This window comes from Biomphalaria glabrata, chromosome 2 (genome assembly GCF_947242115.1).
Source record: "Biomphalaria glabrata chromosome 2, xgBioGlab47.1, whole genome shotgun sequence".
NCBI lineage: Eukaryota > Metazoa > Mollusca > Gastropoda > Planorbidae > Biomphalaria > Biomphalaria glabrata.
In genome coordinates, this window is record NC_074712.1 from 8,588,694 (window position 1) to 8,605,052 (window position 16,359).

The 16,359-nt window shown below is 32.6% G+C and overlaps 2 protein-coding genes and 1 long non-coding RNA gene across 5 annotated transcripts in view; 1 reads left to right on the plus strand and 2 right to left on the minus strand.

Annotated features, from left to right (window-relative positions):
* The window catches only part of LOC106067838 (L-threonine 3-dehydrogenase-like), a 21,598-nt gene extending 20,196 nt beyond the window's left edge, over positions 1 to 1,402 (minus strand). The window contains exon 1 of the mRNA XM_013227111.2: positions 1,320 to 1,402. The gene's annotated coding sequence lies outside the window, so the exon portion shown is untranslated. The remainder of the gene's footprint in view (positions 1 to 1,319) is intronic.
* The window catches only part of LOC106067840 (cyclin-F-like), an 18,143-nt gene extending 2,745 nt beyond the window's left edge, over positions 1 to 15,398 (plus strand). Inside the window, exons 1-14 of one of the 2 annotated variants that reach the window (XM_056018967.1) lie at positions 2,113 to 2,725; positions 4,256 to 4,464; positions 4,616 to 4,722; positions 5,353 to 5,420; positions 5,521 to 5,699; positions 6,373 to 6,543; positions 6,755 to 6,975; positions 7,448 to 7,615; positions 7,719 to 7,842; positions 8,040 to 8,220; positions 8,818 to 8,905; positions 9,031 to 9,130; positions 9,731 to 10,001; positions 10,622 to 15,398. In XM_056018967.1, coding sequence (XP_055874942.1) covers positions 2,695 to 2,725; positions 4,256 to 4,464; positions 4,616 to 4,722; positions 5,353 to 5,420; positions 5,521 to 5,699; positions 6,373 to 6,543; positions 6,755 to 6,975; positions 7,448 to 7,615; positions 7,719 to 7,842; positions 8,040 to 8,220; positions 8,818 to 8,905; positions 9,031 to 9,130; positions 9,731 to 10,001; positions 10,622 to 12,153 — 3,450 coding nt within the window. In that variant the 5' untranslated portion in view covers positions 2,113 to 2,694 and the 3' untranslated portion in view covers positions 12,154 to 15,398. Of the gene's footprint in view, positions 1 to 2,112; positions 2,726 to 4,255; positions 4,465 to 4,615; positions 4,723 to 5,352; positions 5,421 to 5,520; positions 5,700 to 6,372; positions 6,544 to 6,754; positions 6,976 to 7,447; positions 7,616 to 7,718; positions 7,843 to 8,039; positions 8,221 to 8,817; positions 8,906 to 9,030; positions 9,131 to 9,730; positions 10,002 to 10,621 lie in introns of those variants that run through there. The other variant, XM_056018968.1, reaches the window with a different exon arrangement.
* Positions 7,903 to 16,300, minus strand: LOC129924467 (uncharacterized). 2 transcript variants are annotated; one of them, XR_008776403.1, is made up of 3 exons: positions 15,898 to 16,300; positions 8,505 to 8,603; positions 7,903 to 8,305 (listed from the first exon to the last, which is right to left on the minus strand). It is a non-coding gene; the product is annotated as an uncharacterized LOC129924467 (long non-coding RNA). The 2 variants fall into 2 exon arrangements; XR_008776404.1 differs by lacking the exon at positions 15,898 to 16,300 and adding an exon at positions 13,889 to 14,018.
* Between the last annotated feature and the right edge of the window lie 59 nt (positions 16,301 to 16,359).

Sequence of the window (16,359 nt, forward strand, 5' to 3'; positions counted from 1 at the left end):
CGAACCTCGAGCCCCCTTCTAGGTAGCTAAGCCAAGTTCAAGCGCACTTGGCCTCTCGACCACGCTTCCCACCTAATGGGTATTAAAATTAAGTGTTGATCTTTATAAAGGTTAGACCATTTTCCACTCAATACACAGCAAATAATGTATTTAAGGTAAAATCCAGGGCTACAAGAGCAAGGATGAAATTGGTTTAGATCAGTGATGCCCAAAATACGGCCCGCTGGCGACATGGTTCTATCCGGCCCGCCGAATCGTTGACACAACGTGGAGAAAATTCCCCCTCCAAAAAAAATAATTGAAAAATGTACCTTTACTACTATAGGGCTTTTATATTTCTGTGATGTATTGATACCATGACCTTTAATGTTTTCATGATTATGAACAGAAAATGTAGAATCTACCAGGACCAGTGGGCGGATCTTTACGGTTTTTTGTGGAACATGATAATAAGCCAACATTTTTGTTTTATAAAGAAAGTGTGCCTGTTAAAAAATACAACATCAACATATATATCAGAATTATAAAATAAATATAGTGGCATCGTTGTTTTGAACCACAAATAAAAGATAGATTAACTACTAGACATTGGAGACAAAAAGGGACAAGAAACTGAGTCGATTTTAAAGACAACTACACTATTGCTAACATTTTAAGTAAAGAAATGAGTTGGGTTTTTTTTTTGTCGCATAAAAAAATATAAACGTCAAATATCACAGAATGATTTCATTTAGATTTTGTAACTTTTCGTTCATGTGGCCCGCGAGACGAGTTTTGGAAATTAAAATGGCCCGCAGGTCGAATTAGGTTCGGCATCACTGGTTTAGATAAACTTTTTAATAATGAATTATAATGACTATTCTGAATGCCTTAGTTTGCTCATGATAAATTCATTCATTTAGAAATGCTTTCAATTTTGTGCAAGTAAAAGTCAGCAAAAGTTCATAAAAATATATTAAAATGTTACAAATAATTTTATGTCATATCAGTAGATCTATAACATGCAGTGTAATGGATCAATTTTTATTTATTTTTTTTTTAAATTTTGTTTTGGGAATGCATGCCAAAATTGCCATGTCACTGCATGTGCTAAAATAGATCTCTTGATCTACACTAATCTACAGTCTCCTTTAAATTTAGTTATTTCCTACATTTTTTGTCAAGTTCACTGCTACCATAAATCCATTTTCTTTGTATTGTAAAATAGCAAAATGATTGAGATCATATAGTTACAATATAGTATTATATGTTGTTATAGATCTGTGACAAGTGTCAACAGTAACACTGAATGTGACAACAAATGCTGAAAACCAACTTACAATCTAGAATCTAGATTTACATAATTCTAGATGTCTAGTTGATGTAGACTTGACACCAGTAATCTAAAATCCACTAGATCTATCTATATTCAACAGATCAGATACAACTTATGTCTTATACTCAGATCTAGTCTAGATCTAGATGTCTCTACTGAACTTTAAGTAAAATCTGTCTAGATCTATCTAGACTACTACAGTGACTAGAGACGATCTAGAATCTAGATCTCTAAATTATTATATTATTATGTAGACTCTATTATACTCTATATATTATTATTATAATATAGATTGTATAATAGATAGAATTAATAGATCTAGATCTTGATTCTAGATAGTAGATTTAATTATATTTCTAATCATGCTGGTAGTAGGCCTAGTAGTAGATCTTGGGAGTGTACTTGAGACAGTATTGTGATAATCTTATCTTATCTTATATAATACAGACGTTACTTCAAAAAAGATGATTACGTCCTACTTAATTGTCACAGATCTTCTAGATCTAGACTAGAAACTTCTCTAGTAGAGGCTAGAGTCGGCTAGAGCTAAAAATAGAAAAGGACTGTCATCGTCACTATGTGTCTATGTCACAGTATGCGGGTCTTTCTAAATCTAACTAGATATATAGATTTAATCTATGTCAGAATTCGATATCTATCTAAAATTCTGAATTAAGGCCATAGATTTAGAATATAATCGTGTAAATATCTAACATGAGGGAGAAAAAAAAACCGGGACAATGTCGACAACACGACTACTGTTTTTTTTTTTTTAGATCTAAGCCAAATTCAAATTTTTTTTCGAAACGACAGCCGCCGCCCATTTTTTTTTTTTTTTTTATATACTAACATGACCTGACCCGTTTTCCGGATAACGCTGAAATCTCCATCATTTCGATTGGTCGACTCTCGGTGAGGTTGGCGTCAGTTGCTATGATAACAGGGTCTAATTTTAGCCGGCGCACGTTTTGTTTTAACAATCATGTTTTGACACGAAAAATACCGTGACCTGCATGTCTGCAAGTTTCTACCAATCGATTTGAAACATTCATTAAGCCTTAGTAGCGTTTACTTTTCAAATAGATCGATCCCTTCCCTCCCTTCCTAATATTTCAAAGAAAACAATCCCAGACTTGTCATTTTGATAGTCACTCGTGTTATTCTAGTCCGTAGTAAGACTAGTTCTAACGGAGGAATGTGGTGTACACTCTCACCCGTGTGCCATTAGATCTAGATCTAGAACATTGCTGTATTTTAAGAAGTTCGTTGTTTTTTTTTTTTTTAAACAAACTTATTTACTAGATTTATTAGATCTAGAACATTGTTGCATTCTAAGAAGTTCTTTTGTTGTTGTTTTTTGGATTACAAGATTTATTAAAATGACTACAATGCTTTTTAGCTTGCTTTCAGGTAAATCTATATAATGGTATCTTAAAATCAGAATGCATATTGTATCATAAAAGAAAATAAAAGTTCCCTAGCTGGAACTTCATAGTCCTTCTAACCATGTGCTAATGTTTTTAGAATATAGATCTAGTTAATATTAAGGCTTTTCAGTATTCCTTTACTGGTTACTGCTTATATATAATATGGTTAGTTTGTTTTAGTTTTACAATGTAGTGTAAATTTGTAGTATGGTTTTCCATGTAGCTCTGTCGAAGCTGGGTGACTTTGAAAAGCTACTGTTTTGGTTGAAGAACCATTTCTGTGCTGTAGCCTTTATAAATAGTAAAAGATAAAGGAAATTGACTTGTACAGGTTCAGATCATTTTGTTGGTAACTTTCATTAGTTATTAGCTTAGACTCCCTAGTTAGCCATGCCAATAGGCCTAAGTATATACTGGAAATTTAAGAGTTCATATTTTTTATCATTTTGTAACATCACTGCATTAACACAAGTAAAATATTTGTAAAGAAAAAAAATGTTTTAAAAAATCTCACTTACATTGAGTGAAATCACATCAATTATTTTGAATCAATCATAACTGTACACAATTACGTAACTTAAGTTAATCTCCTGGTCTTGCGAATTTTAAACATCTGTTATCAAACATGTTGACAAGAGTTCCACTTGCTCTTTGGGGAAGAGTAACATTTATGCACTGACACATCTCTCATTATTGCAAGGCTTGTCTCTAGTTAAGCTTTCTACATTTTTCATATAGAACAAAGTTATTAATTACGACTAATTGATTCACTTGGTTAATCTGTTCATTTTTTTTTAATATGTTGTCTTCAACAATTAATAAATTTGCAAAGTTTTAACTTGATCAGAAAATGGGAACTGTAAATAATGTATAAAAGATATCGACCAAACAGACAGGCTAATCGAAGGAGTGAGTTGAGGTAAAACTAGTAAATTGGAGTTTATGTTTACAAAGCTGTACATAGGCGGCCGCTGCAGGTCAGTGATACACATTATATACCAACTCACTCCTACATTACATCTAATAATTGTTAAGTAACAAGCTTTATTTTTCATTTTATTTTCAATAACATTTATACATGTGTGCATATATTCTTTAATAAGTATAGAACAATAATGAGTGCTATCTCTTGTACCTAAAAACACATAATTAACATTTTCAAAAATTATTTGTTTATCAAATACATTTGGTAGATAACAACAAATTATAAATGTCCAAGAAAGCATGACGTTTCCATATTATATTCCTATAAACTGTATGGCTTTTTAATCTTGTCGTAAGTGTATGTAAAACAGCCTGCAGATATTATATATATGTTATTTTCAAATGAAAAGATCTCATTTATTGAAGGCCTATTTTTTAGCACAATACATCAGTAGTTAAATCGGATTACAGACAGCACAAAGCTAAAGTGAAATAGACTTTTCCATACCAAGGCTGCTGAAAAGTCTGCAAATATATTTAATATTATTTTAATCAATTTTTATCTCAAACTTTTATTTTCTATTGTCAGCATTTAAGAACCTAGGCAGTCTGAAGATCAGGATACAAACAGAAGAAAATGTTGCTCATCAAACTGAAACTCTGAGTCAAGAAATGCTCACACCAACTTTATACAGACCAAGAACAAGAAGCACAGTCACAATATGGAATTTACCAGATTCAGTCTTAGTGCATATCCTAAAGGGCATGCATATACGTGATATTTTGTCATTTAGATCAGTAAGTTGTTTGTTTGTTTTTTTCTTGTTACTCTCCTTTATCTACTACAGTTATTTTAGGCGTTTTTGTTTTTATTTTATTGGTAAGAACAAGTAATTTTGTGTTTTTTCTTTACCTATAGCATACAAAATAATGTTATTTTTTTGTCAAGGTACATCCCAGCTTGTGTAATCTTGTTGACAGCAACTGCAGCCTGTGGAGTCACATGACCTTTGCTGATTCCTGGCCATGCCCGAACAATTTGCATCATTTTGTGAAGTAAGCATTCCATCTATTTTGTAAAGATTAATCTTATATAAGAAACATTAATAAACTAGTAATAAATATTGAACACAATGTTGACAAAGATATTAAATAAATAAATAAATTTCATTTATTCACTTGATGGTTTCTCTGTCACAATCTAGTTTTAAAAGATTTAGTCAAATAGTTTTACATATTTTAAAAGTATTTATTATTTACCTAACCTTCAAAAGTTTTGTTGCATCATTGCTCGGCTAATACAATTGACTAGTATTTGTCCAGTTATCATTGTCAATGAAGAAACAAGGGGGAGGTTTTTTTGGGCATGTGATGTGCCTTGTGGCCCATTAAATGGGGAAATCTAAGCCAGGTTATTCTACTGATTTCAAATAGTGTATTTTGTTTAATTTCTCTGTTCTTTCCAGTTCTTTTTTCCATGGTCGAGACTTGTCTTTATTTCTCCCTATTTATTTACTATTGTTTGAAATAGTCTTTATGCTACCAAAAAATGTTAAGCATCTAGCCTAAATCAATGTTTTCTAACCTTTATCCTTAATGGAACACTTTCACCCATTCTGAATATAAAGTGAAATACAAAATATTGTAAGTCACTAAAAGTTCAATAATAAACATTGTGTTTTTCAGGGCTTCAGAAAAAAGAAATGTGGAAGCTACAATAAAGCTTGCAGTAGCATATCTGTACAAGGAGGGCTGTAAGTCTTTCAAAAGATGTCTAGTTGTTTCTTGAATATATCTTTATATCAACATTGAATTGTATATCAGGTGTTTATTATTGCATCCTTTATTTCCCAGTAACTGGAGATGGTGTGTCTAAATTAAGTGAAGATGCTGCCAGATATCTGTGCCAGGCAGAGCAATTGACACCTAATACATTCCCATTCTTTTGGATATTTATACGTCCTCCATGGTCTTTAGATGGCTCTTGTTGCAAAGTTCAGACATTCCAGCATATCAAAACATTCTTGGAAAAGGTAAGAGTAGCTACATGATACATCTGTTGCCATTCACTAAAATAAACTCCAGTTAAATAACATGGCTAGTTATACAGATTTTACTATTAGCAATGTACAGGATTTTCTAAAGTTACAAAATACTCAGTCTAGTTTTGCAGGTAAATAAGAAGAAATATTATTTTGTCTTTACATTTAAACAAGTCTCATTGTATTTCAAATGTTGCCATCAGAAATTATTGAAATGTTATATTTTGAATAACATGAACTATGTGCTAATTGTTTGCCTAACTGAAATAGGCATATATTGAAACAAAATATTTCTATTCTGATGGAACGAAATAAAGCAACAGATTTGTTACAACTTCTGGTCCTTAGTGAATCATAATAGGCGTCTTAGCTAGTAACTTTATAAAGTAAATTATCTGCTTTCCATTTCAACTCTTTACATTCCACCAGTGATGATTACTATTTGTTATTTAAATTTTTTTTTTTTTTTTTTTTTTCAATTCTATTTCTGTAGGCATTCATTTTTTTCTAAAAACAAGGCTAAACTATAGATTGAATATTCAGTTGTTTACATGATTTTGTGTAAAGTTAAATTATGTAATATTATCAAATGATAATTTTATCTTGACATATCTCTTGTAAAGTTGTTGTTTTTTTTTTCTGACTTGATTTTTTTTTTCAACAGTGTAAAAATCCTGACCTTGCTTGTGGGGTGGCATTGACATTGAAACTTCAAAGGCTGTCAAAACAAGAGTACTCTAAGCTTGAAGAAGACAAATACTTTAAGATGGCCATAGGTCTCAACTCTGCAGCTGCTATGTTTTTTTCTATGTTAGAAGATACTTCTTTAGAAGAGGTGAGTGTTTAGGACTTTTAACTGGAGTATATTATGAAGGAGATGTAAGTAGGCATTGCTGCAAATGTAGAAGTTACCACTTTACCATTTAGTTTTTACATATTTAATATGTCTAGTTTAACCAAAACCATATGCTTACATATTAAGATTATCTAAAATAATTGCCTACTCACTATTAATTGTCATTTAATTTTCTTGGAAAAACTTGCAGCCTGATAAAGCTAGAGAGTTGGAAAGAATACGATTGTTACGCCAGCTGGCCTCTAGCAATGTACTGGAAGCTAAGCTGAATCTGATCAAGTGTTACACACAGGGCCAATTTGGTGGGATATCTTGTCAGATGGCTCAGGAGTTTGTGCAGGATTTTTTCATGTCTTCCAAACCCTCAGGGATACACTTAACATTCAATGGAGGACGCACATCAGATATTAGGTGATTTTTTTTTTTAAATTTTAGATTGTCTAGTTTGTCTCTCAAGGGAATGTCACGCACTTGTGAAGCTGAGTATCACTTTAAAATAGGTTAGTAGACAATCTATGGGACGAGAGTGCAGTGGACTACATTTGATGTTTCAATTTGAGTATGATATGGAATTAGGGGGTAAAACATCACATTAAGATGTGGTACATCTAGCATGAGTTTTAACATGATAAATCTGGTAGTAAAATATGTTATATGTTGGCTAGAACTCTTGCCTTGTATCTCACTGGTAGATCTTTAAGTGGAGAATCATCAATAACATCACAACTCCTTTGGACTTACGAATTTATTTAATTTTGTATTTTATCTTGTAGTTTTAGATTATTTTTTTTTAAGTTTTAAAACTATTTTATGTACTATTTTAGAAATAGTTGCTTTAGTTCACTTTTTATTTTCTATCTAATTTTTAAATGTCTCTATTTAGCCGTTATATTTTGGTGGACTGGCTTGTTGAAGTAGTTGGCATGAAGGATTTCTCAGCGCATACATTGTATCTGGCTGTCAGCATGTTTGATAGATTTTTGCAAGTCAGAAAAGTGCAGCGCAGTCAAGTTCAGCTGTTAGGAGTTGCAGCAATGGTTGTCAGTTCAAGGTAAATATTTTGATATAAAGTATAAGCAATTTTTTTTTTATTGTTAAGTCTTAAAAATGTACTATTTAAGTACAGTGACTGTTATAATTACTAACATTTCCAGATTTTTGGGCTTTGATATTCTGACCATTAAAGAAGCGGCTTGGCTTACTGACAACAGTTATACCTATCATGATGTTGTCAAAATGATGGGAGAATTGGTGGCTGCATTAGGAGGCAACATACGGGTAAGGTTTTTGCTTTTTTAAAAATCAACCCAGACAAAATGATAGACAAATTGCATACAGTAAAATGTAAAATCATATTATTTTATTGTTTAAAAGCATAATCTCATTCAAATTAAATTTTTAAATGCCTATTCAAACACCATAAAATCTTTGTAAATGGCTGCTTGAATGCTGACTTGTGATTCTGTTTTGCTTAGGTCTTGACCATTCAGGATTATGTCAAGGTTCTGGTTGCCATTGTTGGTGAAACAGGATACTCTGCGATGTTGATTGAGTATCTTGCCATGCTGTGTTTACTACAGTCTGAGATGGGACAGTATAGTCCAGCTGAAGTAGCCGCTTCTTGTATGCTGCTTTCTCGGTTGTTGCTGAATCATAGTAAGTCATTCTTTTTTTAACAAAGGTAAAGGTATCCCTTTCAGACCCTGCAATCTATGGGGCAGTTTGATTTCCAATCAAAACTCTGCAATTAAATAGAGCAAAAAATCACTGGGGAAAAAATATGTAAAAAAAAAATAATAAATAATGAAAATTATAGAACACAGTGTTTAATTAAGTAGTGGGATCTTTTAATTATCAAATGGATTATTACAATTTGGTAGGGAAGAATTTTTTTCTTGGGATTAGCAGGTGTCTTGAGTCTACATTTCTATGTACCATACCTGCCATCTGTTAGGTACTGGGTTGAGTATAGGCATATGTTCATTGTGATATGTTCACATATCTTTATTCAACCTTGGCAATAATAAACATCGTTAGGTCTGAAAGGGTTAAAAAAAATTTGATTAAATATCTAAATTTTTATGTGTTTGCTTAAATTTTTTGTTAGATGAACAAGCATATCTATGAATAGCTGCCATCCTTTTCTTGTCACTACTTAAGACACGGAGGCTGCTTAGGAATGTTTGATCATACTATTAACAAAGCTTAAAGTTTTCATTTGATTAGTAAATGGCTACAATCTTGGCTTTTCAGCTGACTCTTGGTCACCTCAACTACAAGACTGGACTGGTTTTAGCCAGGATTCTCTAAGCTTGTGTACATTCCATATCTATAACAAATGGTCAGTTGTTGTTTTTTTTTTTGTTTTGTTTTATAATTTTTAGTGATGCTAAATATTTTGTTTTGTTTTCTAGCATTTTTTTTTTTTTACCAATCTTTGAAATTTTTTCCCCCCCAAATGTTTAGCTTGTTAGAAGGCTCTGAAATAGATTATAGAGAAACCAAGCTCAAGGCTGTCAAGATGAGATATGCTGATGCCAATAGATTCTCAGTCAGTAACATAGAGGTAAGCCTCAATATTTGTAGTTTCATTTTTAAAGTGCTGAAATTTGTCATCTGTGTCTCAATTGCAGTGGTTATATGATATGTCTTTACCTAGAAATTCTTTCATTTGGCAGAGTTGATATTTGTTCTTAAATCTGGCATGTTCAAAAGCACCTATTGACAATATCTCTTTATTTGATGTTTGTTATGGGTCTAGAAATATTTTCCTCTCTACAACTCTGCATCCTCATCTCTATGGTGGAGCTCTCTTTTCATGATCTTGCATATACAAGTGATAGACAGAGGCAACTTGAAAGAAAGTTCTGTAATAGTTGTGTGTCTGTGTTTTGGTGAATTGAGAAATACTTCGGATAAAAAAAATGTTTTCAATATTTAAGCTGCTTAACCCTTAAAACGCATGTGGTAGTTTATTCCATTTTGTATGCACTCATAGTAAAATGGCTCAGCACTTTAAGGGTTAATAACGACAGTTCTTTTTTGGCGCAACATGGCTTACCTGGTCCACATGCCTTAAACTAACCACCCATGTTGAAAATAGGGAAGTAGTTGCTTATCTCAATACTTTAATTTCTATGCGTTACATCTCACTTCTGATTTACAGATCATTGGGCACAAAGAACTGTGCCGCAGGCTTGGCGTAACAAAACTTATCAGCCATGGAAAGGACAGCAAAGCCATTAAGTTTCGCAACACGGACGAACTGATCATGTCCCCCAGGAGAAACATGGGTGCCAACTATCACAGGCACTCTGTGACTCTAGACAGAAAACACATGGACCGAAGTAATGCTGCTACGCCACCCATCAAGAAAGTTTATAAACTAGAGGAAGGGGTCAGTGGTTATGAAGGAGATTTAGAAGATGATTCTGATGGTAAATTTTTTTCTTTTCTTTTTTTTATGTAAATCAAGTAAAAGCTTTAATATTTTATTTACTTTCATTTCTGTAATGTAAATGTTATTTGTGAAGAGACTTATGAATTTTTTAATACATGGAAATGGACTCCCTTTTGATAAACACTGATTATATTGTACTGTTAGAATAAAATTTTAAAAAAGGGACATGTAAAAAAAAAAAAATTGATCTTGACGTGAACTTGGGATTTCCCCTTGTTTTGAAACTTTTAAAGAGACGTAATGCTAGCAGATATTCAGAAAATTACTTTTTGAGAAATTTTAATACTATTTTATTAAATGACAGATTTTGAGAATTTATAAGCATAATGATTTAGCATCTAAAAAGCTAATTATTTGGCTGCAAAAATGGATATCGTTGAATTAAGTTCTGATGGAAATCTGAATTGAGTATGTTCTAAAAGGGAAAAGTAAATGTCAGTGGTGTTGTTATGTACCAATTTAACTCTTGGCCTTGGAAACAAGTCAAGTTTATTTTTATGTCTTATAGTCCCATATGTCTTTATTTAATATTATGCATATATATCAGTACCAAATATATGCAATTAATTTGTTTCCCTCTTTTTTTTCATTCTTAAGAATCTGTAAGTGACAAGTCTGACTTTCTGTATGAACTGAATGAGGATATTGAAAGGTCCAGCATATTGGACACCTCATATGACAAGGAATGGGATGCAGACGTCTCTTTGCTTGAGGAGAATACATCATTTGACATGTCCTTACTGGATGAGGACACAAAGTCAAATTGTTTGCAGGATGAAGGTCAAGGCTGTGCCTCATCAAAGAAAATTACTTGCTTGTCAAGCATGTGCCAGTCTGGGACTAATCTAACCTGCCATGCTTCCAAATCACCATCTTCTTGCATATCAAACTGCTCCTGCAAAAGCTTGTATAACTTAGGCACAATCAGTGATCACCAAGAAACGTTCGGGTCATTCTCAGTGTCACCCCTTTCATTATCTTCAATCTCATCTCCAGAGCCAGCTCCACAGTTCCAAGCAAGCGTGCAAAATGTGCGTTCATGCATACCTTGTGGAAGCATTCAATCTGTTCCAAAAGGTTCTAAAAGAAACAAGCTGGCCACTTACTGTGATAACATGGACAGCCAATCATATTGTAAATCTTCTTATATTAAAACCAAATCTTCTGTGGAATTAACTTCTGGGAATAGTGCTGCTTTGAATACTCTCGCCAAATCTAAATCTGAAAGCGCATTGTGTGAACCCAGTTGTTCATATGCTGTGCATCCTGATAGTGCAAGCTCTAGCAAGGCTGACGGCAACATTTCTCAAAATCGCTTTCTAATCAGCACTAAATCATTTTACTCTCAAAAACATTCTGTGACTAGCGCATTGAGTGAACCGAGCTGTTCATATGCTGTGCATCCTGATAGTGCAAGCTCTAGCAAGGCTGAGGGTAATATTTCTCAAAATCGCTTTCTAATCAGCACTAAATCATTTTACTCTCAAAAACATTCTGTGACTAGCAGCAGCAAAACATCAATAAAATTGTCATCAGCTGGAAGCAGCAAAAAGCTCAAAAAATCATCATCATCTACTAGATCATCATATAGTACTCAGGAATCATGTCCCCCAAATTCAGGGAGCAAGTGCAATGAATTTATTCCAGTCTCTAGTGATTCAAGCCAAAGAAACTATCAGTATTTGCCTACCTCGCCCAATAGTAGCCCAACCAGTCTTAGTGGAGTGACCCCTTACCAGTCAAATCCTGTGGTCAAAGCCAGCAGGGGCCCACGTTTCTATTCATTACCAGCCTGCAGTCAGGCCCTGGACAGTTTGTCCTTGCCATCAACTCCAGAGTCCATCTCTGATTCTACCCTTGTTGTGAAATCAAACGGATTCCCAGGTCCTATGGTGGATGAGGCTTTTAACTATTCTTTAAAGAAGGCCAGAATGGATTATTCTGAGCTGTGCAGAGACATGAAGAGTATTGCATTTAAGCCTACAACCTCTGACCTCAACAGCTGTGATAATCAAAGTACATCATCAGTGCATACCTCTGGCACGACTCAACAGTTATTCCCTCCAGAGAAACAAAGTAGAGTTGGAGTGAATACACTTTTGCGGAGAAAGAGGAAAAGTAATTTGTAATATTGTCAAAGTTGAAGATTGTCTATAACTTTTTTTTTTTTTGTATTATAATGTAAAAATGAAAATGTATTATTTTAAAAGGAATAGAATTCTCAGATAAAAATATTAAGAGGAGTGCAATGAAACTGCTCATATTTTAGTTCAGTGTTCTATTAGCAACAATGTGATCTCCATATTTGGTGTCTTTTCATGCTTTCGTTATGAATTTATAGTTTGCATTAATTGTTATTTCACTTTGATTTTATGTATTTATCTGCTGATATGAAGTTGATAGCTAGTGATGGCAGCATAAGGGGATAGAGTGATTCATGCATGTAAAAAGAAATTTTTTAATTTATATATATATATAACCTTAAAAGAGTATTACATTTTCCGTTATTCCTGCACCCATTCCTCCTCTTGGAGTTATTTCTTTCATGTTAAGAATCTTGCTCCAAAATGAGACCTATTTATTGTAATGTTTGTGTACATATTAGTATTAGATTGTACCCAGGTTTAGAAAGGAGCTTCTAGGAATTCCACATTTGGAAACTAAGCTACCATGTGACAATTTTAAGTACATTTTTGTGTTGTGTTAGATCATAGGTAGCACTAGAACCTCCCAGTTTTCACCTGTAACATTTTGTTATGAAATTTTTTTTTTTGATTTACAAATTTTCAGGAAATGTAAGTCAGCCCCTAAAAATATATTTATACATGCTTGAATGTTTTTTTCCATTTTTGTTTATATGTATAGAATATATCAGCTCATCTGCCAGTATCTTTTCCTGATTCGACCCAGTTGGTCTTATTAATGTGACTATATGATATATATTTTTGGGGCATTCTTTGTCAGCTTTATTTTGTTTTTTTTATGTACATTTTAAGTGGTCTGCTGTGTTCATTACATGCTCACTTTGAGTTGTATGAGTACTTTCAAATTTACTGCAAGTGAAACACTGCCCTCATCACACAACTAAAAGCCATCAGTTCCAATGACCACCCACTGGATTTCTACATAATTGCAGCATCTCTCTGTTCTTGTAAGAAATACTTTTGCAACCTTTATTATGTCAAACAAGTAAAATTGTCCTTCATTTCCATATAGCAGAGTTTTTTTTCCATTAGTTTCTTTTTTTTTCTGTTTAGATAAGATTCATTTTCCTAGATTCAGATTCATTTTTCTACATTCTGCTAGTTTCCGTTAATGCCTATCCATTTGTTAACATTCACATTTAAGCCATTAACCTCATTACAGTCTTTGTGATACTGGTTCAAAGCTTGTGTGATAATGTTAATTTGGCATCTTTTTTTTTTTTTTTTCCAATCCTTGATGTTATTTCTTTTTTATCTCTTTCAAAATATTTCTTACTGATCTTTAAAAATTGTGTCTTTTTTGTTAGAACATGAATTAGTGTTTAAAAACAAAGAATACCTTGTAAAACAATACAACAACTTGACATCTTTTTTTTTTAAACTTTATATGATAAACTAAGTAAAACATGTTAGGTTGGAAAAACACATTCTATTTAATATTTATATTTCAAAAATATTTTTGGATATTTAAAGTAGCAATGCCTCAACAGGCACTAGAAAAAAAAAATGGAGCTATTTTGTAATCCCACTAACTGGCTCTTAACTTTGAGTGGGTCAAAAAGTGTTGCAACCTTCTAAAAAATATAGCTGCAGTAATTGAAATACTAACTGAATGTACAAACTTTTTTTGTTTATTGTACATAAACTGTCTTTGCCATACCTTTAATTGTCTATTTGTTCTTCTTACTACGATTTTTTTTATCATGGATTCTCTTTCTTTACCACTTTGGCTTTCATCAGTCTTCAGTTTCAAACTATAAAAATGTTCAAGTTCCCACTCCTCTTTCTTCTTTATATTGGTGCTTATTGGGCATTAAATCTTTACTTCAGTATCCTTGGTTCAAGACATTTTTTTTTCTTTCCTTTGGCTGAGAGACGAGAATGAATGAGTCTAAATTGTCTTTAGTGGTTGGGTTAGTTGTTTTTTTGTAGATTTATAAATATCTCTTAATATAAGGTTGTTGTTTTTTTAGAACTTCCTTCTTAACTTGAATATAATATTTTGTATGAATGATTAAAATCTATTTATGCTACTTTGAAATCATATTTCTGTTTGGATGTTTTTTTAAAAAAGATTTGATTAGATAACAACAATTTTACCAGCTTCATTCTTGTCAACAAAAAAAAAAAGTGGGTGGGATAGATCAGATTGGTCATTTTAAAGTAATTCTTCTGTATAACTCATTTCTGGGGAACCATTTCGTATGTCTTTGATTGTATTAACTAAGTTGACTTCATTTGTGGTTTGTTTTTTTTTAATAAAGGTTCAAATATTTACCAAACCTGACCTACATATCATGTAGTTTCTTACATTTAAAAAAAAGTGATGAGTTTTTAAATTCTGACACAGACAAGAATTGGGAGTTCAGAATACTGTAGGTTGCCTATCCTGCTCTAGTTGGTACTTTTGAATGTTTATAAAATCTTTTCTTTCTGAGAGTTTTTATCATTTTGGATTTCTTTGTAGTGCATCATCGGTAGCTAATAATTAAGTGTGATAAATGTCATTGTTTTAGTATGATCAGACCAAGTGCACATATCTTCATAATAAGTTCCTACCTACTTGGGAGTTAACCCATGTCCTCCTGAAAGAGGTTTGGAATAGGATGTTCTCTTCCTTTCCAAACTACCATTTCAAACTTACAAGTCAAGTCATTCCTTTGGCTCAGTTCATGATCTCTTTGTCACTTTTTACTGTTTCCCAAAACTGATTTACGTTCTTAAATATGTATTGTAAGCTTGATACGTACATTGGAATGAAGGCATAAATATCTATAATATCAATGCAAATTCTACATTCACATTTGACTAATTATACTTTTTGTAATATTTTTTTTTTTTTATTATGACAACTTTAGTGTTTTAATATGCACACTCTAAATATTTTTTGTTTTTGTATTTTTCAGCTCAATGACCTAGTATTATAATCATTGTAAAGTATTTGATGTGTAATTGTAAAGTAGGACTGCTTGTTGTTGATAGCAATATTATTGACTTAGGGTGGTACATTTATGTTATGATTGATAATGAATTAGGAGTAATTGTTTTATTTCCTTTGTTTGTGCTTCATTTCTATTCCTAATAATTTTTTTTTTTATTTAAAACTCGACTGTTACCTCCTTTTATGGTCATATAATGGAATATTTTAATTAAAGATGCTTCTGTCCTTATGGCTTCTCATTGTTATTGTTTTTATGCTAAATAGTTTCCCCTTTCAGACCTTGCTGTCTATAGGGCAGATGATGTCAAGGTCATCTGTTTCTTTAGTTAATAAGCAGGATAACAACCAACCACCTTTACTTTTCCCCAACTAAAGTCATGTACCCATTAGATCTGGTTGGACAAAGGGGAGCCCTAAAAATTCAAAATACCAGTCTTCACAGGGATTCGAACACAGGACCCCAGGTTTGGAAGCGCAGTGCTCCCTTTTATGCTAAATAAGTATGTAAAAATGAAGATAGAGTTAGCAGGGTGTGTCATTGTAAATAGAGAATAGAGGAACTATTGGACATTAACAAAACATTGACCTTGAAAAGGCAATAGTAACATAAAAAAAAAAAGACCTAGCCTTTCGTTCAAATGTAGCTGTTAGCACTTGTTAACAGGATCTTATAACGCATTAAGCATCACTTTTAGAACACTAGATCTGGGTTTTAAAAAAGGGAAGACCTTTAAATCCTAAAATAATTGCTTTTGCTGTGTTGTTGACGGTCGTTGACTTGTTGCACCAAATTGCTGGTAGACAACTTAACCGGTGTAGGCGTACTTGTAACTTGAGTAACTTCTTTGTGAACAATAGGAAACATAATTTTTATTACAATATGGACAAATTTAACTTGATGACATGAAATCAATGTAGTAGACTTGAGGAATAATATAAAATGGTATTTTGAAAAAAAAATCTCAGTACAAAAAAAACACGCCTTTTCACTCTGGCATTCTGGAGTCGTCTGGTGTACCCAAGACAACTGACGACAATGCCGCTTATCTTGCATCATTCACACTGCATAGCCACCAACCAATCACTAACCTCTTCTCACCATTACACAAAAAAAAAAAAAACACACACATTCCTTAACACTCTTAAATTTATAAATCTTGTATAACTTCGATCAAAGGATGGCATTACTG